Raw genomic sequence first — 21,517 nt, 5'->3', positions numbered from 1 at the left:
GGTCATGCATTTTATTCTTGTAAATGATTAGGACATAATATCACCCCAGTTATTTAGCTATAGCACCCGCCCATTATTGTCACATAAGGTAAAACTCTCTGTTCTTTTCCTGAACTAAAAAGAATCACAGATTGTTAGGCACAAGTTCAATAACAAGGGAACTATAATGAGATTATGGAAACAAGCTATTGTTTAGTAACAACAATTTTTATAAGTTTTGTTCTATATATGATATTTATTACGTTCACTTTTTATAAATCACTTAGAAAAGACTCCATTTAGCGATCATGGTTAAACAATTCAATATTCTTTACAAAACTTTAAATAATTTTGAAAGGTAGAGTTGTTTCCTGTCTCAAATGAATGAGAGATATAAGAAAAAGTAAAGCATTAACCAATATAATTTTAAGTAGTTTCCTCTTCCCCAATCCCACCTCACAGTATCTATTTCCTCCCCCTGATTCCACTTGTCTGATTTTATTGACTTGTAGCCTTTTAACTGTCTTGATAAACTTCTGGATAGATCATTACATCAAACAACTCTATTGTTAGCAATAACTGCTGAGATATCTAGTCATCTTGCTCTTTCAATTCTCTTCTATTTCATACATCTTGACGTAGTCATTGCTTATCAATCTTTTCAGGAGACAGAGAGAAAATAGAAAATCAGTCACAATAATTAGCACCTACATCAACAAGGGTAGCCATATTTACTGAAATGATTTATGTAAACCAATGTTTAATACAATAGAGGGAAAAGGCAGTCAAACAAACAAAACATTTGTCTTTCCCCTCCAAATACAGCTTACGTTTTTACCTAATTGCTCACAGCACTATCTCAACTCTCGACTTATCTTACTTGTACCCATCTTTGACTTCTCAGCTCTCATCTCAATCCTTGGTAAAGAATGCCTCCTCTGCTTCTCCATTACACTTATTATCTTTTCTACACTTTTATCACTTGACCTGATACCTCATTTTGTGACCCATTCCTATATTTTCTATCAAAATGCAATATTACTGGGCACTCACCATGCCAGTTGCTTTGCTAGTACTCCATGTGTATCATCCATGATACATTTTAAAAGGGTACCAGCTAAACCTCATGTAATCTACAGAAGCATCCAAAAGGTTAGATCTTTTATTATCCCCATCTTTTAAACAAACACTGAGTTTTAGTGGGGCATATTGTCCAAGGTCACATAGTCAAGGGTCAGATTTGAGCCCCAAATTCCTGATTACTAACACCATGTTCTTAACTACTACGTTCTACCGATTCTAAGTAGATTATTGTTCTGGACTTGGTACCATGAACCTAAAATGTACTTAAACATATGAATTAAAAATAATGATAATGGGCTTCCCTGGTGGCGCAGTGGTTGAGAGTCCGCCTGCCGATGCAGGGGACACGGGTTCGTGTCCCGGTCCGGGAAGATCCCACATGCCGCGGAGCGGCTGGGCCCGTGAGCCATGGCCGCTGAGCCTGCGCATCCGGAGCCTGTGCTCCGCAACGGGAGAGGCCACAGCGGTGAGAGGCCCGCGTACCGCAAAAAAAAAAAATAATAATAATGACGATGACATATTTTATGGGATATTTAAACATTTCCATTGGAAACTGAAGGAAAAAGACTGAATAGGTACTGAATACTCTTTTGTGTCATGCATCGTGTGCTCAGAGAAATCAAGTTAACTGCCCATGATTATTCAATTAGTACCTGAACGTACCTCATATGATTTTTTAAAATATGGTTAAGCAAACTAATATACTAAACACTTCATGAACTACCCTTAACACTTTCTCCTCTGTTTATTGTTTATTTACTTCCGTCACCTAGAATGTTTTCTATTCTTCCTCTCTCCTCCACACCTGCCAAAAGGCTCTTTGAGGCCCACCTCAAATTCTTCTTCTCACAAGAGGACTTTCCTGATCCATGGCCTCTGTGATATCTTAATTTTCCGAATTCTCACAGTCCTTTGTTAGGATACATTACTCTTTGCACATTTGGGTGTTTTAACAAACTCTTGCCCCTGGGGCAGAATTCACGTTATCTTTGTACATATTCCACAATGTATAGTGTACTTCATTGCATACCATATTAGTATGAGGGATGATCAAAGATTATAAAGAATCACTGATCCCTGACATACTCAGAGTTTCAGAACTGGCTCGCATTGCCTCACTATCTGCTACCCCTTTCCATAAAGATTAAATTAATGTTCAATTAATGTTGTGGCTCCTTAGATAAGCTATACATATTAATGCCTCATGTTTCCAGATTGTGCTTCTACCAGAAAGGGCTTCCCCATGCTTCCTTGGAAAATTTTCTTCATCCTTGTATGTCTAGATTAATTTTCACTCCCTGTAAAACATATTTTCTCTATGCTCAATATCATACTGCAGCATAATTAACAAGCCACTGTCACCTCTAAATTTCATGGCATTTGTTTTATATCTAACTGATGGACCAATTTGCCTTATTGTTGGGTGGTATACTGTCTCGAGCACTATGTTGTGAGGTTCTTGAGAAAAGGGATTAACCCTGTATGATTTTCTTTTCATAGTAATCATTATAGTGATTGGTGCATAGTTATACCTAGTTAATTTTTGTCCATTTGAAACGAGTTTGTTTTAAAAGAACATTTTCTGGATGAGAAAGAGAATACTATTTAAAGAAGCAAGAGCATAATAGCATGGAAATACGTGCTGAGTAATCAGAGTTACAGTAAAACCCTAGACCAAACTGCAACAACAACAACAACACACGGGCACAAGCATCTGAGTTGAAGAATTTGTCTTTCTTTTAGGACTGTTCACATCCAGCAGCTGAGTCAATGTTTCTCCATTCCTGGTCATTCTCCCTCTCCTCACATTCCTCTACTATTGCTCTAGGAAATAAACTCCAAATGGCAACTGGCATTTGTCTAGTAGACTGAGGAATTCATTCTATTTTGTAAAACTTCCATATTTTAAAAAATTAGCCCGATGATATACTAAACCCTAATTAATCTGGGTTGATATAGGAGGGTAGGATTCTTCTGCATGGGGACTGTGTCTTTTATCTCTGTCCCGTTTGTCAGAGACCCTGCACCAGTACATGCCTGCTGAATGAAGTATGGCATGTAGAGCCATTCTATATTGGTGAATTTTATTTAAATATTTAGTATAATGATTGTTTCTTGGTTCTCTCGAGTACATATGTTAGAATGAGTTTTGTTTGTTTTACTATGAGTAAATTGGGGATATAACAGACCTGATTTCAGTCTAACAAAATATGATCTTTTTTTCATTGAAAAGATGATAAATTAATGTTTAAATATTCATCTTTGATTTATTTTATTTTACTTTCTTTCCCTCTACTAGTTGTGTGTGTGTGTCTAACACTACTTTGAATTCATGTTATTTTAATATCCAGCTTTATATAGAGCAGATGGTAAAAATATTTTAAAAGAGGCACAGCACCATCATATTGAGACTAACAGTTTCACTGTTTTGAATTTAAAGAAAGGGAAACATTTATTTTTATTATATCTGTTTCCTTTGCTGGGAGATTTGATTCATGTTTATATGTTCAAAATTTACAAAATGTTACAAAGCATAGGAATACATATATACACACATATATAAATATAAAAAAGTATATTATAGGCAAAAACCAAATTGATATAATGTTAACAGAAAAAGGGGGGCATTAATATTAATAAGGGCAACTGGAGTTAATCTAAAATGCAACCCTTGGCAAAAAAGTAATTTTTCAGAGATAGACTGATGTAATTATGTCTAACTACAGCTATTTACATTTTAATAATTACTTAAAGTAAAAAATATTTGCCTTTAAATGTTGTCTTAAAAATAACGTAACAGCACAAAGTAGCACTATATTTTACATTTATTGTACTTTACTAAGAAAACACTAGCAGTTTTAAGAATTCATCGCTGATTATTTTTACATTTAAGTTACTATTAAAAGGCGAGTAGCTCTTTGTGATGTGGTTATAATTTATAACCGCAGACAGTCTAAGTTTTTAAGCTAAAACTATGCCTCACCTTCACATATCATTTACATATATTGATTGCTTCCACATGTCTGGCATAAGGTAAAAGAGTTTATGAGCATTGTAATATTGCTAAAGCCACAAAGAAATAAAATTCATCTTTGTCTAGAGTACCTCAGAAACTTATTCATGCTGGTGCATAAAGTGTTTTCCAAAGGAATTCTGCCTTCCAGAGAAGTCCTTTAAAAGCCAACTGTGGTTAGTGTCACCTCCCCTTCTGACAACGTCTAGATTTCCCAGTCTGGCTTCCCAGTGTCTTCTGTTAGACAAAAGCCCCTTTAAGTGGCTCCCAACATTTTCTTCATTCTATTTACTAGCTTCAGACTGCAAGTTTATTTTCTCGAATGACTGCATATCCTTTTTCCTGCAAGTGGGTTATTCGCCATCACAGGAGGTTCATAGAATTGGTCTGAAAGACTCAGACTTCATATCTACAATGTTTCATTCAGCCTCGGGGACATATTAAATGGGAATATTGTGTTAATTCCTCTGTGGATTCAACACTTTGTAAGTTGTCATGAAGGATGTTGTGTCTTCATGGACCAAGTCATAACAAAATAATATTCAAGGCAACCATTACGCCATTCGACAGGATATGCTGTAAGTACAGGAGCTAATAAAACTAGTCATTTCCTGGTTATTTTTACTGAATATTAAATGGCTGACCTTGGTTCATGTTGAAAACACAAACTGGAACTTATAATCTGCGAGATGCAGGCAAGTCTTTTCTTAAGAAACAGGTGCTCCTTTGCTCAGTCTGGATCACTAAGCATTGAGAGCCAGAAGACCTAAAAATCATGTCTGCTTTCATCCCCATAATTAGTGTTTTTTTAAATTAATTAATTAATTAATTAATTTTTTGGCTGTGTTGGGTCTTCGTTGCTGCACACGGGCTTTCTCTAGTTGCGGCGAGCAGGGGCTACTCTTCGTCGAGGCACGCGGGCTTCTCATTGTGGTGGCTTCCCTTGTTGTGCAATATGGGCCCTAGAGCATGCATGCTTCAGTAGTTGTGGCTCGTGGGCTCTAGAGCACAGGCTCAGTAGCTGTGGCGCACGGGTTTAGTTGCTCCATGGCATGTGGGATCTTCCCAGACCAGGGATCCAAATGGTGTCCCCTGCATTGGCAGGCAGATTCTTGGGAACCCGTGTCCCCTGCATCGGCAGGCGGACTCTCAATCACTGCACCACCAGGGAAGCCCGCAGGCAGATTCTTAACCACTGCGACACCAGGGAAGTCCCCCTGGTCAGTATCATGTATACCCTCATCCATAGTCCACACTTAAAACTGTGACAAGCAACAAGTCAACACCAAGACATTTAAGGGCACTTATGTAGGACTGAAAGGCTGAATGTTAGATTCAGCTTTTTAAATTTTTTTACAACTGTTTACTTGCAACACTAGCTTTTCACAGAGGGTTCTCCTGTATTCACTGACCAGATGACATTGACAAACTTCATGTTTTCAAAGATTTGCACTATTATGCTACGTGTCTCTGAAAGAAGCACATTACAAATATAATAACTGTGATTTTCTTTGTATTATTAGCATTTATTAATTTGGTTCACAAAATAAGCATAATAGCTAGAGAATGCATGCATGCATACCCACTCTGAATGAGCAAAACACTGTAACCTAGAACCTATGCAATTATTAATCTGCCACAAGGAATTAATAGTTAATGAATCTCTTCCATGTACCAAGCACTGACTGAATACCTTACACGTGTATTGTCAATATCCCAATAAGAGCTACTGTAAAGTAGCTATTCTCTGCATGTAACAGAAGAGCAACCTGAGGCTAAAATACATGCCAGAGTCCTAACACCTAGAAAATGCCAGAGTCAATTCATTGCTTTCTTTGCTAGGCTTAGATTCCTCTTGTATTGGTGAAATTTTTGTTCCAGCAGCTAAATTCAAAAAGGCCACTGATTTTCAAAAGGCCAGCAAATAGGTACCTGAACTCTGTAAACACAGCATGACTTACTATTCAGTAATACTAAATAATGACAACACATATGATCAAATATATATAATTTTAATTGAATATGTGCTATCATTTTGTATACTCCAAGAATGTGAAATTTTATTCTTTAGTAAATGTGAAAAGGCAGTAAATCTGCTATTAACTCTATAAAGAAAACTAATTTGTATGAAAAAGATGGTGTAATATGTACAATGGAGAATCTGTTCGGGAGACTATGACCCTTAGTGTATGTTGCTTGTGGTACAGTTCAATATTCTGGACTGAGACCTGTACTAAAGAAACCAATCGCTGGGCTTCCCTGGTGGTGCAGTGGTTGAGAGTCCGCCGGCCGATGCAGGGGACACGGGTTCGTGCCCCGGTCCGGGAAGATCCCACATGCCGTGGAGCAGCTGCGCCCGTGAGCCATGGCCGCTGAGCCTGCGCGTCCGGAGCCTGTTGCCCCGCAACGGGAGAGGCCACAACAGTGAGAGGTCCGAGTACCACAAAAAAAAAAAAAAAAAAGAAACCAATTGCTCTAACATTGCTCATTTCACTCCCTTATATGGCATCTGCTTAGAATAGACTAAACAGATTCTTTCAGAATTAATGTGTAGATGTTTATATAGATGGGAACAGAAGTACTGTCATAGAGTAGACAGTTTTTTTCCAATTTGGCAGCTAAAGAGCAAAGCCAATCAGATAAGTAGTAATCTTGTTTCTGATGAAACAGTAGGCACAACGGACACTGTGCCTTGCTAAGTGATTTCATGCATGCCAGAAAGAAACTGTTTGAGTCACTGGGTCTCATTTTGTTGTTATGCTAGAAATCTTTCTCAAGAATCTGTCTGGATTAGGGGGTTGAATAGATAGAGAATGGACGTCTGCTCTGTTAGAGTGAGCAGAGGGAACCTTAATTCTGTTCTGAATAAGCACCTTGGGAAGCAAAAGAAGGCTGAGACCCTATTGAACATGAAAAACATGCAATGAAAGTAAGAAAACTCCATGGCTCCAGGTCAGCATGTGAGAGTCCAACAGGGAATCTGAGTCTTAGGAGTAGCTGCTCTGAGTACAGCTTCTAAGTTTATCTAGTTAGAATCAAATGCAAAGGAGTGAATCTTTGCTTTCCAGCCCAGGAGAAAAAAAAAAAAAAAAATTCATCAAAAGAATGATGAACTGGGCTTCCCTGGTGGCACAGTGGTTGACAGTCCGCCTGCCGATGCAGGGGACACGCGTTCATGCCCCGGTCCGGGAAGATCCCACATGCCACAGAGTGGCTGGGCCCGTGATCCATGGCCACTGAGCCTGCGCCTCCGGAGCCTGTGCTCCGCAACGGGAGAGGCCACAACAGTGAGAGGCCTGCGTACCGCAAAAAAAAAAAAAGAAAAAAAGAAGAATGATGAACTCATATAATATGGTGATGGGGAAAAAAGAAAGTCACCTTTGATATCTTGCTTTGCCTAAATAGTGACTTTGTGACAGAGTAAAATGCATGTATCATTCCTCATCAGAAGTTTTACATGTATAGTCTGCCATAAACTTAATATTTGAAGGAATTAGTACATAATGTAGAATATTTTTAGGTAGAGCTATATCCTAAATGACACTCAACTGTTGGAATTTGTAATTTTACACGAAATCATAAATATCTGCAGTTTTTCTTAAGTATAACTTGCATTTTTCTAGACATGTGAAAATATATGCTCTATGTAGATAAGGTGAGCTACATGCCCACATATGAAGTCTCTGTACCCCAGGATAACAAGGTCATTATGTGAAGCCTAACCTGAGTTATAAGTCTTGTTACAGAATCTTGCTTCTGCATCTCAGACGATGACTCAGTAATTCAGAACTAAAGCCCTACTCCCAGGATTCGGGATGCCTAAGTGTTGCTTCGCACATGCCACTCACTTATAAACTTTAAAAAATTTCATCACCTATTACTCGAATCTAAAGTTTAAATCCTGTACACTCTGTTTCAGAGTTCCCTACCATTTATCAGCATTTGAACTGCTCCTGTAGCCTTAAATTATTTTTCTTCCAATCAAATATTTCACTACTTGATTTTAATTAATTTATTTATTTTTGCTGTGTTGCGTCTTCATTTCTGTGCGAGGGCCTTCTCTAGTTGTGGCAAGCGGGGGCCACTCTTCATCGCGGTGCACGGGCCTCTCACCATCGCAGCCTCTCTTGTGGAGCACAGGCTCCAGACGCGCAGGCTCAGTAGTTGTGGCTCACGGGCCCAGTTGCTCCACGCCACGTGGGATCCTCCCAGACCAGAGCTCGAACCCATGTCCCCTGCATTAGCAGGCAGATTCTCAACCACTGCGCCACCAGGGAAGCCCCAGTACTTGATTTTACAAACCTTTAAACTGGGCTATGTTTTGTTCTCAAATCCATTGTTTGTATGGTCTCACCTCTGCTCCTTAGCTCTCTCACCTGGAATGATTACCAGCCACCTCCTCACTTATTCCTTCAATCATTTCATTCAAGGAGTATTTAGTAAGGCTCTGTCATGCACAAGACTCTGTACTTGACTGAGAATATAAGATAGATAAAGAGCAGGTGTGATCTTACAAAGTTGACTATCTGTGTCTTCTTCCCTTCCGAATGCTAAGTTTCTTCAGGACAGGTGCCATATTATGTTTCCTACCTCTGTTTCTCTGCCTCTTCAAAAGCCTAGCCAAAGGTGATACTCAAGTCGATGTCTGTTTGAGAGGACAACGTCAGTACACAATTGAGAGCGTGGGAGGACAGGCGGCAGCAAGGTCACAGGTGTGACGTGAAGGGAGTACTATATTGGGGCATGGTTGGGCTGTAAGGTGAAGAGAGTTTCACTTTCCAGATACTATCAATTGTTGTATAATACTCCTAGTTGCAGAAAACTTAAAACTTATTGTTCTTGAATTCTCCAGATCCTCCCTACACACAATCATTCCCCAAACCCAATTTTTCTATACGTTCAATGTGTCCCATTTCCAGCATTTCTTTCTCATTTCAATTATCATGATCCTTATTCCGGCATTCATTTCCTCATAGCTGAACCATGGCAGGCCCTCCAAATAGCTCCTCTGTGCCCTAGACTACTTTAGGTTAATCATCCTTCTAGGTAAAACTAAGGAGTTTGGCTGTAATCAGTAGGAACTTTTTAAAAAGGAGTGGTATAATTAGATTTGAATTTCAGAAAGAGTTATAGCCAGTAATGACAGAAAGAAGAGACAACTATAGGTGACTGCTGTCATAACAGGGCAAGTAATGATAAGAGCCTGACTTAACCTGGAGGACAGAAGAGGAAAGATTTGAGGGATGAACTCCAGAGGGAGAATCCATAGAACACTGAGATTGGTTAGATATGGGGAGAGTCAGCAAGGGGAAGGCAAAGATGCTAGTGGTCTGAACAACTAGGACAAAATGACAACAATCCCTGAAACGGGGAACCAAGAGGGTAAACAAGTTTGTAGAGAGGACTGTGAGTATAGTTTTGAACAAACAAGTTCAGTTGGGGTTCCCTGTGACAGATCCAAGTGTAGATTTTCTGTGGCCTTTGCTATGTAGAAGGGGTACATGCAAAAGCCCCTAGCTTACTCAGCAACTGGTTCCCAGAACTTGTAGCACCTGGGAAAGTAATTTTCCCAAGCAGGGGCATGGGCAGACTGGGAAGAGTTCCCTGGGTAACCCTGGCTCATGCCCTCCAGTTGTCAGCTTTCTGCTGTGCTTTTCTTCCCACTCATCAGTTGTGGGACACTTCTACATCTCAAGGGTCAAGAAGACTAATTTGTTTGTCCTTTAGTCAGCATATTTTATAGATGTAAAGTTGAGACATTTAGACTAAAATATGAGCACCACACCCTCTGTTCTAGGCAGATGTCTAGCTTTAGGTGTATGTGTGTAGAAGAGAGCCCTTAGAGAAAAGTTAAAGTGGCAAAGTTACCTAATTAAGAAATAGTCATTTAATTTCTGTAGATTAATCTGCTAAAAATGAAAGCTTCCTAGCCTCTTCCCAAGAGAGACAGAAAGGCTTTTAATTTTTGAGGCCTAGAAACTTTTTCTATACCCCCAGGGGAAAATGAACAGATTTTGTTTTCCAAATGATAGACTTAGAGGAGATCTATTTGGATAGGATAAGAAGGTATGGGTTGAAGACTTTGTACTTCCAGAGCAAAGGGGTAGAGGAGGGTGGCCAGGATCAGTTAAAAAGATCATTTATTTCAAGTCTGGAAAGATGAAAGGCTATTGTACCAGCGGGACCTGCTCACACACTACATTCTGGAGGTGGAAGGACCTGAGAGGTGTGTGCTTTTAGAGGAAAGACACTACATGACCTGGAGCCAAGATGCTGAGAAGTCTTAATGGAAGGGCTACTGAAAGAGGCAATTTGGTAACTTCCCAGAGTGCTAGTGCCTAAGAGAGAGCAGAGAACTTGGCTAGACAGCAGCACTGCACAGTAGAAGATGCTCTGGTAAGGTCAACCACTAAAGGACAGAATATCATGGCCAGTCCTGAACCACTCAAGACCTGCCATCGAGCAAAGGGAGAGACAGTCTCCCATGACCTTTTGCCTCAGTCTGTGTTCTAGTGATTGGCATTCCATTTTCCATAATTCTCAAACATGATGTGATTTAGAAAAGTAATGAGTTGAATGTAACTTTTCTTGTATTTGTTATGGATACACACACATTTGAACTACGTATAAACACATTGATTTGTGTAGCTCTTCATCTATATATAATTCTGCAAGTACAAGGGATTATTCTATTATGACCAAAATTCCAGAAGTAACTTTTTGCAGTTTGTGTTGCAAAATACCATGAACCTACAACTTTGTCTTATATGTTATGAAACGTTCCAAGATTTTACTAGCTTGTTTGTTCTGAAACTAAGTTTCCTTCTTAAGTGAGCCAGAGGAACATCCTGAATGATAACAAAGTGCTAAGCAAATTAAAATATATGTAATATATGACTTTGCATTTAAAGACATGGCACATAACAGGAATACACAGTTAAAGGGGCATCTTAATACTTGATGATCATCATATAGATGATATGGGTGCCTTCATATTAAAAACAAATATGATTTATAAAATAGCAGTTGCTCTTTTCAAAATTGTTGGTGGAGAAAGACAAATACCATATGCTAACACATATATATGGAATTTAAGAAAAAATAAAAAGGTCATGAAGAACCTAGGGGTAAGACAGGAATAAAGACACAGACCTACTAGAGAATGGACTTGTGGATATGGGGAGGGGGAAGGGTAAGCTGGGACAAACTGAGAGAGTGGCATGGACACATATACACTACCAAACATAAAATAGATAGCTAGTGGGAAGCAGCCGCATAGCACAGGGAGATCAGCTCGGTGCTTTGTGACCACCTGGAGGAGTGGGATGGGGGGGGAGGGAGGGAGACACAAGAGGGAAGAGATATGGGAACTTATGTATATGTATAACTGATTCACTTTGTTATAAAGCAGAAACTAACACACCATTGTAAGGCAATTATACTCCAATAAAGATGTAAAAAAAATTAAATAAATAAATAAATTTAAAAAATTGTTGGTGGATTGGTTACAGAAATAATAGAGTAAAGCAGAAAAAAAATAGGAATTCACTAGGAGAACAAGAAGAAACCTGCATTCTAAACCAGTATATTTTATAATTTCAAGGAACAAAAGTCACAGTGTTTTCTATACTGGATAACAACACTCAACTTTCCTCTTTTCTCCATTGGTTAGAAAGAAGCTTGTCTCATATACTTTACAGATAAATCTCAAAGGAGAGATGGAATAAGCCCAAATGACCACTGTGACCACTGTGGAAAAGTCTTTCAAGGATGTGCCACTTGTCCATCTTGCTCTCATTTTCAGTCAAACATAGACAAACACCTGTTAACTAGATGACATTCCTAGCCTGACATACTACAACTTTAAGTTCCCCTTGTTAAAGGACACACTTGTTTCCATATCACATTTGAATGCATAAGAATATATATAACTCTATTATTACATACTTTATGAAATATATTGCTTTTATAAAAAATATCCCCCAAATATTTTTGATAGTAGTTTAATTGTCACTTTTTTCTATTTCTGCCTTCTCACATACTTCTTGTCTTTCAAGGCCCACCTTCCTTATGCCTTATTTTACAAAATTCCCTGAAGTCTTTAGGTAGATGTGATACCACCTTCCTCAGAAGTCCCATTATGTATTCACTTTATTTATCCAAGAATCTACTTATTCATCAAGAAATCTGCCACTTGCCTTACACGGTTTTATGTGTTTGTCTTACATATAAAATACAAGTAAGAAATGCTTATTATTTATCATAACTTATTTTTGTAAATAATTGAAGTTTGCATAGCTAATGAAAACCTAGGTTCATTTAAACTAATTCTTAAAGGATGATTACAACAGAGCAGAGTCTATTCTCTTGAAATTTCAAATTTGAAGGTAAAATTTCTGCACATATTATAAAGACTCAAAAGTGCTTGTATAGTTTTGATTTGACCTCAGGCATAAAGAACTTTGTTTTGGCTTTCCCCAAATATATTCTGGAAGGGCTTGGATTAGGACTTAATCATTTTTAAACACCATGAATAACTATGATTTGTATGTAAGAGCACTCTGGGTAGTTGTATTATTTCCTTTCCTATTGATAATTCTACCTTGTCACAAGACTAACATATATTTTATAAGACTGTAAAGTCAAGCACTGTACATTAATTTATATTCTAGATACCAATTATAGACCTATAAGTGGACTAAGGAAAGTAGCCTACTGTTCTCTCTCACCGTCTCGATTATATAAAATTGGGATCTTAAACAACAAACTCAACATATATTTTGCACATCACACTTCAACAAAGATTCCTATGGATCTTTCTTATCATATCTACTCTCCTGGGCGGGTGGGGTTTGGGAGCAAGGGCTGAGGATGGAAGTAGGTGGTGGTCCCAGGCCATAAAGCACAGAGCCAAAGTAAGCCAGAGGCTTACTTGGAGATGAAAAGCAAGGGGCAATAAGTAACTGCTGCTCTTGATAAGCGGAATCAAGGGTAAGAAGAAGCAAGGAAGGCTCTGCAACATTAATCTTAGCAGGTTGTCCGAGAGCAAAGCCAGGATTCTCCCAAAAGTGTGGACAATGAAATCTAGCCAATTTAAACTTTTAAACGATTGCATTTTCAACTTTGTTTGGTAGGACTGGTTTGTTCTACACAAAAATCCAGATACAGTAAGAGTGATAAGGAGACAGTATGTCTTTAGCCACTATTTGATTTTAGAATCGTCTCGCTCACTTTTCTTTTCTTGTTGTGTGTACTGAGATACCATAATAAGGAAACTCAGGGTATTTGTTGAAAGGAATGAAATAATTTCTCTCCTAGAGGCTTCTGAGATGCATTTATTGTTATATATTTTCCATCTCCTACTTGCAGGCAAACAAAGGTGACCCAGACACTTTGTGATTCAGTGCTGGAATACGCTTGGCTCAGAGGAGACTCTATTTGTGGAGATACCACTGCCCTTTGCATGCATCTAAATGCCTCCACTGATATCCTCCTACCTTAGCATTTAGAACTGACTTTACTTTCTCTACCACATTATAACGTACTATTCACTTATAATGAATTGATTTATTACAGATTTGTATTAATTTTGTACTCACTTATAAACAGGTATACTTTGCGGTTAAAAACAAGGTGTATCCAATGAAGTACAAGTTCATTCAATGAGTGACTGTGCTAGCCTTTGAGATTATACCAATGAAAAACCATACAATCTGGCCTTAGAACCTCACAATCTGACACAACAAAGATGATCCACATAAGTAGTTTTCTTGACTAAAGAACTCATTGGACATATCAATAGAACTAAACTTCATTTAGTTTGCTGATGAAGACTCAAGTGGGTGATGTTATATTTTATCCAAAGACATGTTTATGATTGCAGTAACAAATTAAGTTACTGTAAAGTTTTGGTCAACATTGTTTCCCACGGCACATCTCTTCAAGCAAAGGAAACCTGGATATGTAGTTTCAACGACTCATTCATGAGATGACAAGACTCCCTAAATTCGTGGTCCCTTTCAGTTTTACTCTAAGCTTGTAGAAAACACTAAGACCAATTCACTCTTCATATTTATTCAACAGAATTTTATTTTTACTTATCTTTATTCCCTAATTCAAGTATAAATTGTATATCCTCTTATCCTGGGTTTGACAGAGTCCAGCTTTGTTACTATCTGGAAATAGTGTGCAAATTCTCTATTTATACTGATGTTTATGTTTTGGCAATGGAAGGAGATAGTAACTGAAGACATTTAGACTTATTTGTGTCAGATAGAATTTATTGGTTCTTTGGTATGTTTAATTATGATAATAATTTAAAATAACCTACAAATCTAAAGGAGTCCTTCTTTTAAAAATATACCAAATGTAATTTTCTAAACATTATTTTACCTTCTCAACTAGCCACTCTCCAATTATAAATGAGGGTGATAATGTGCCACAGGCAGGCTGCCTTGCTCCTGTTAAGTGCACTTTATGATCCAGGCTTAAAATAATTATATATGTATTATTTATACATATCCACAGGACACTGTCCGTCCATCACTCCGATTGTTTGTTACTACTGCTTCACTCATTATTTTGTTTACATTTTATAGACCAATTGCACATGTAAATTCTCATTTAAATTAAATTACATTATTTATTTAATTTTGGTTACAACAATCTACTTTTTGAGGGTCAGAAGGTACCAATAAATGCAAAGAGCACATCAAATTCTGTAGCAAATTCCATTTTAACTAATGCTTCTGTTTTGTACTTGTTACGTATCCTGACTCTCATGCCAGTTTTTCCAAGCTTGGTCTCCACACACTACTCTGTGTGTATTTATCCTAGCAGCCTTCCCATTTCCAAACTAATGAAAGAACTGTCTCAAATTGCTAGTGCCACCTATTAGCAGAAGCATAGAACTGCAAATCATGGTAGTTCCTTTAAACAGCACCTTAGAAGTCATGAAGGGTAAAATCCATCCCAAGATTCACACTGGTTCTAACTTATGTTTACAACTGCTGGTCTTTTTAAAATCAGCTTTCACCGCATGAACTAAGACACTGTCATGAGTTTTGGAGATTTTACTTACAACTTTGCATTAATGGATCATTTTATCATAGGTTTTTATTTTCATGAAGGTTTGATAAGTGCAATGTCTTCATCAATTAATAATGTAACTCTCTATGCTATAATATCATGACTTTGTAAATGAATGTTATAGATAATGATCAATTAAAAATTTATTTCAGTACTGGAAGAATTTTAAAAACTCAAGTGTAAATTCTATTTAAAATAGTCCTGACTTTAGATTTTACAGTTCTCCAAAACGATGTAAAGGTGTGTGTGATATTTTGATCTTGGGAACTGTGATACGTAGGTGTACCACTGAAGTTTAAATGAGAGAAACTGGGATAAGAAGTTAAACCACACACTTCCTTACAGCTGACTTTAAGTTCTTGATAACTTTATAAGTTACTTAAAGCTCACATCTCAAATACAATTATATATTCACACTAAATAGAAATACATTATGCTCTGCTACCAACACTTTAACTTTTATTTTGTTACTAGGAACATATGCAATCATACTGATGGATTCCAGTGAAATTTATTCCTGAAAAATCCTTTAATAGCATTAATTCTTCAATATAGAATTTAAATATAATAGACTGAAAATCACAACATATTTTTAAATCATGTTTGATTGATATATGATAAAGAAAAAAGAAAACAAAGAAAAATTAGTTATCACAGATCTATACCTCTATTTAGTTGCCTAAATATTTAGGCATTTCATATCACTGACAATAGTGGAGTCTAGGAAATAATTTATATGAAGAGAAATAACAACCTAAAAAAGTTAGAATTGGAAAATTCATCTCTTCAGTATTCAGGTTTCCTTAAGCTATTAAAGACTGCACATCATTATCAAAAGTTGGTGAGTTATCTTACATGGGGTGGTTTTGTGGTCTCAGTCATTTTCTTACTTGCCAAAGTCTGCACTGATAAGTTATTATTTCAAAGGCCAATCTGGCTGGCAGCTCCAAACAGAGAAGCCTCAAACTGGAGACTTTCACTAGCTCTCATTTGATCTGATCCGCACTGGATCGCAAGATGTGATACTGTGCATTTTGTTTTATATTGTTTTTTATTATTTTGCCTGGATATACTTGTCGAGTAGATAAATAAAAAGTTCTAGTTTTCAGCGTGCTCAAATCGAAGACTTCAGAACCAAAATATGATTTTTAAAGTTAAAAGAATTTGGGAAGAAAAGGCCATACTAAATAAGAATCAGCAAATAAGAGATCTGATGCCATATATGCAGTGACTACTGGAGATAAGGTATTGCAAAGAATTTATAATGTCTTTGCTCTGTGAAAATATACATGTTACTACCCTACTCTTCAAAGACACATTCCATTTTAGCTATGAGGAGATTTCCAGTGTAAGACAAATTCCATTTTATATTATTACTTGAATACTTGAGATATTCATGAAGACTTTTCATGAGACTCAAAAGATCATGCCTGGGGCTTCCCTGGTGGCGCAGTGTTTAAGAATCTGCCTGCCAATGCAGGGAACACGGGTTCAAGCCCTGGTCTGGGAAGATCCCACATGCCGTGGAGCAACTAAGCCCGTGCACCACAACTACTGAGACTGCTCTCTAGAGCCTGCGAGCCACAACTACTGAGCCTGCATGCCACAACTACTGAAGCCCGTGCGCCTAGAGCCCGTACTCTGCAACAAGAGAAGCCACCGCAATGAGAAGCCCACGCACCACAACAAAGAATAGTCCCTGCTCGCTGCAACTAGAGGAAGCCCGCACAAAGTAGCAAAGACCCAATGCAGCCAAAGATAAAAAAATAAATATTAAAAAAAAGATCACGTGTGCTATAATATACATATGTAATTTAACACATGACTATCTTTAAAACCAATAACAATTTTATTTGTAAAGTATTTTATTATAATTTACCACGTGTAGATTGCCAAGATTGTTTTTATTAACTCTAAAATATTAACATAAATTTTGTCCTTCATGTATATTCACCTATTCATATATGTGTACACATGTATGTATGAATATGTAAATATATGCCTGTGCTTTGGCAGACTAATGAAAATCCCAGAAAAGTCAACAAGTTTAATTAGTAAATCATTATTCATACAAATTAAATTTTGAAGTGGTCATAATATATTGAATAATGGCAAATAAAAAAGGTTTTGCAAGTTTTAATTCATAATTTTTAATTAAACATTATCATCACTCAAAAAGATATGTCTGAGAATTTTGATTTAACTAATAATCTCATTCTTACAATAATTAAACAATTTGACTCTGGAAAAAAAACAAAACAAAAAAACCTTTACAAAGTATGAAAAGAAAGCCTCTGAAATGTCTACCATTTATTTCAGGGCTATTTACTAAGTCCTCCCTATGAAGGTAAAGTTAAAGGCACTGATATAATCTTTGGATTCACATGATCACCGTCACATTCAGACTTGCATGTGTCTTTGATTTCTACTAAAACTGAAGCACACAATGTCCTGGAAAAGCTCATTACACTGAGTGATGGAATGTTTGCCATTCGTTTAAAACCCCAGACCTAATTTATTTCCTTGTGATTTCCATACGTTTTTCTGAAGTCTTCATTGTACCACACATTCCAAAAGGAAGATTTTATGATAATCTGGTATTTCATGAGAAAAGTGAAATTTGACTAGTTTCGTAGGGCAAATAAACAGTTATTCATCAATTTTAAAAAGAAGCATTATAACATCTAGCTATATTACATGAATTTAAGGAAGGGAAAAGTATCTCTGAGTGAATGTTTCTTGAGGATAATTTGTATGTGACTGCTGAGATTTACAGAGTTCTCACATTTGCTTCCCCCGCAAGGATTCTAAATCAGATTGGTTCAGAGGAAAAGCCAGCCTACCCCATTTTTCTAATATTATCACTTCTCCAGATGGTCCTGAAAACATCTATTTAATTCCTATTCCTAGAAAGTAAAGAGGTACCTTATTAGATATATATGTATATCCACTACAAAGGCTGCCTTCTTGTTCTTACTTCTCTTTCTTTCTCATTTAACATATCAAATCTCTTTTATCTCCTACCAGGCAAAATGACAAGTAGAGAGTAAGTACAGTGATTGCCTGAAACTTCGTCCTGGCAACCTGAGAAATGAGAGGGTTAATGGTGGATCTTTGAAAACAAGTGACCATGGGAAATTAGGGTTGGCAGGGATTTAACTCTTCATGAATCATGCTGGAATATTTTTAAGGGCAAAGCAGTGGATGTTTTAACTGTGTTTGACATCTAATTAAGGAGGAAAAAGAAGTAGCTAAAAAAAAAAAAAATCTCTATTACAGCTTAGAAACAAAGTACTGACAATTGGCTACCAGGCAGTTGCTTTGGAAAAACAAGTGTACATGTAGAGACAAAAAGGTAATGACAGACCAATAAAAGGGCAGAAGAAAAATTGCTTGGGCCATCCCTATTATTCTTTTTGGTGTTGTTCATTTCACAGCTTGTTTTACCAAATTGCCCAGCTCTAGGTATATCAATAGAATTGTTATGTAGCTGTAGGGCAGTTTTTGGTTTAAAGGAAAGCAGAATAATTCTAATGGATACCATTGCTAAAAAGAGCTCATAGAGACAGTTTCAAATATATACATCTTGTCAATATATACAACTCACTTCATTAGACAAGTTTAAAGTATTTGTATATAACAAAGGGCTATTCTAATTAAATGCTATCTTTTAATATGTAGAAAGAACTGGTGCCTTTTCTATTAATGGAGAGTAATCCATTACCATGGAAATAAAATTCTTGCAAAATAAATAAGAATAATTCTCAGTTCCTACTGATTTTGCAATTTATTTAGCACTTAGACAAGTATCTCCAAATATAGATTTTTAAAATGCATGTCATGTTTCAAACTTACTCCAAAATTATAGCATATAGCTATTCACATCTTCAGGAAGTAAACTTGTACGTAAAACTTACTCATGAGGAATATAAACTTGAAGAAAGTGGACGATTAACCTAAGAATCATTGGATGAAATACTCTCAAAGAGTAAAAATAGAAAACAAAAACTGATGAAAACACAGATACCATAATATCATACACTAGGAAAATAATTTAAAGACAGTTACTATATAAAGACACAATTGGGATTTAATTAAATATTTAATGGGTGCCTTTTGATTATTTTTAAAAACCTTATATGAGTACAGTTGCAATTCTGCTTGCTAATGGTTAAAATTCATTCTCTTTTTAATAACCAAAAAATAATACCAAAAATAAATATATTTTCCAATTCAATGTATTTTATCTAAGTATTAAATACAAACAAACACATTTAGTAGGTGTTTAATTTTCTAATCCAAAGTGTGAAAAATTACATCTGTCTTTCCTATTTTGTGGTTCTCATTCACACTAGAGTACTCAGAAAGAGATGTTCCCCGTCATGTGAAAATTAAAGAATATCTTTTCTGGCATAAGAGCAATGTATAGTAGACAGACATCTCTACAGATAGATGCAATAATTTTCTTTCACATCATAGGCTAAAAACGAAATATAATTGAAGCTTCTTATTGCCCCACCCCCAACTGTAGAAATTTGAGAATCATAAGAAAGCAACACCCTAGGGAGTAAAACTACTTGAGTTAAAACAGTTTAATCTTCAACTCCATTTTAATAATACCTCAGTTATATAAATATTCTCTTCCATTAAAAGTTATATATACCATGTTGGAATCCATATTAGCATGATATTATACATCTATCTATAAAATCTATCTAAACAAATATAGAACAAATATTTTCTTTAAAATCCTCGTTAAAAAACAAGCATACACATTAAGATGTAACCAGACCGATCATGTGATAAGGCTTTTTTCTTCTTCTTAAATTTATACTTTTTTTGAAAAGAAGTTCACACAGCTAGCTGTACAACTAGAAAGTAGTATCTCTTCAGTTCTCACTGAAGTACATATAGAATCAAATAACATTACATTTCAAAGGCTTTAGCTTTGCACCAATTAGCCAAATACACAGTCTTTTGTACAATCATAACACACTGTGGAAAAACTAGTCTGTTCTCTCCAGTTTATATTCTCTTGGCAAACCATGATCTACTGCTTATGTTAAGCATCTGATTGTCAGATCTGAACAAACTGAATATTCATGATGACAATTAACCATTTACTGTCTAAAACTAAGAAAATACAATGCATCATAATAATTATTATAGGTGAGGCACTCACATCTACAAAGAGACCATTGTTGCACTAGTGGTTTTTAAAAATATTTTAATAGGAGTAGAGTCAGAAGAATTATCAGGATATATGATCACATATATAGATCAGCATTTACCAGGCATTCAGCTTTTCTCTGCAAATGTGATTAAATGTTCTTTGTTTGCATTTAAATTGTCATATATCCAACAGAAGCCATGCTTTTATAAAAAAGTGTTTCAATCACCTCCAAAAGACACACACGATCACAAAGGTTTCCCAGGTTAAACTAAAGGTTTTACGGTTTAGGTTGGGAGGGAGTTCAAGGAATGAAAAGGCAGGGGGCAGGGAGGCATTAGAAAGCTAGTCAAATAAAAGGAAAAGAAAAACTTACCTTTGTAGGATAATTTCAGCCTTGGCACATTGTTCTTCCCATTTTGATAGTTTGCTCTTGCTGTAAGTAATACTCCCCAGAAAAGACAGACAATCCTAGCGAACCAGCCCATGCTGCAGGCACTGTGGGTCCTATGCTGTTTCAGTCTCGGGTCCTGTATTGTGCAGCCACAGAAGTTCAAACAATCTGGAAACTGGAGGTAACAGGTGATTTAGGTCAGTTTCATTCATAAATGCAGACAATCAAGACCTCCAGGCAACACTAACACCTCCTCTTCTGTAACAGTCACTGAAGCCCAGAAACTTCAAACCCTCCAAAAAAAAAAAAAAAAAATCGAGCCAGGCACCGGATAATGAGGCACAACTGTTGTGTGGAAAGAAAAAAAAATCAACAAGGGCTGCAGCAGTGGTGCTTAAGAAGCAGTTCCTTTTATCTAGACTCTTCTGATAGCTGGCGGACTCTAATCCTGCTGCCTGCTTCATTCGGCTCCGGGGAAGCAGAATGAAAGGGGAACAGAGAGAGAGAGAGAGAGAGAGAGAGAGAGAGAGAGAGAGAGAGAGATAGAAACCGTGAGCAGCGCGGACTTTTCCTGTACACATGTAGGGAGAGATGACACAAGATCCCACAGACAGGTTTTCCCAACACTCACTAGACTGGCTGACAATGGGAGAACAGGCGAGCTCAGCCCACTCCCCTTCCCTCCTGTCACACAACACATGCAAAAAACATCTCGTAGAGATTAGAGCTGGGAGCAGAACACTCCAACGTGCCTGTGAAAGGCATGTAGCTATAAATTTACTTCCCAAGG

The 21,517-nt window shown here is 36.9% G+C and overlaps 1 protein-coding gene across 1 annotated transcript in view; it reads right to left on the bottom strand.

Annotated features, from left to right (window-relative positions):
• The window catches only part of SEMA3A (semaphorin 3A), a gene marked incomplete at its 3' end in the record, with an annotated part of 231,758 nt that extends 210,922 nt beyond the window's left edge, over positions 1-20,836 (bottom strand). Inside the window, exon 1 of the mRNA XM_082662278.1 lies at positions 20,710-20,836. Within this exon, the coding sequence (XP_082518404.1) occupies positions 20,710-20,821 (112 nt within the window). The 5' untranslated portion in view covers positions 20,822-20,836. The remainder of the gene's footprint in view (positions 1-20,709) is intronic.
• Positions 20,837-21,517: the final 681 nt, after the last annotated feature.

The sequence above is a fragment of the Grampus griseus genome (assembly GCF_964374135.1).
Source record: "Grampus griseus genome assembly, chromosome: 9".
NCBI classification, from domain to species: Eukaryota; Metazoa; Chordata; class Mammalia; order Artiodactyla; family Delphinidae; genus Grampus; species Grampus griseus.
This window is presented reverse-complemented; position numbering and strand designations above follow the sequence as displayed.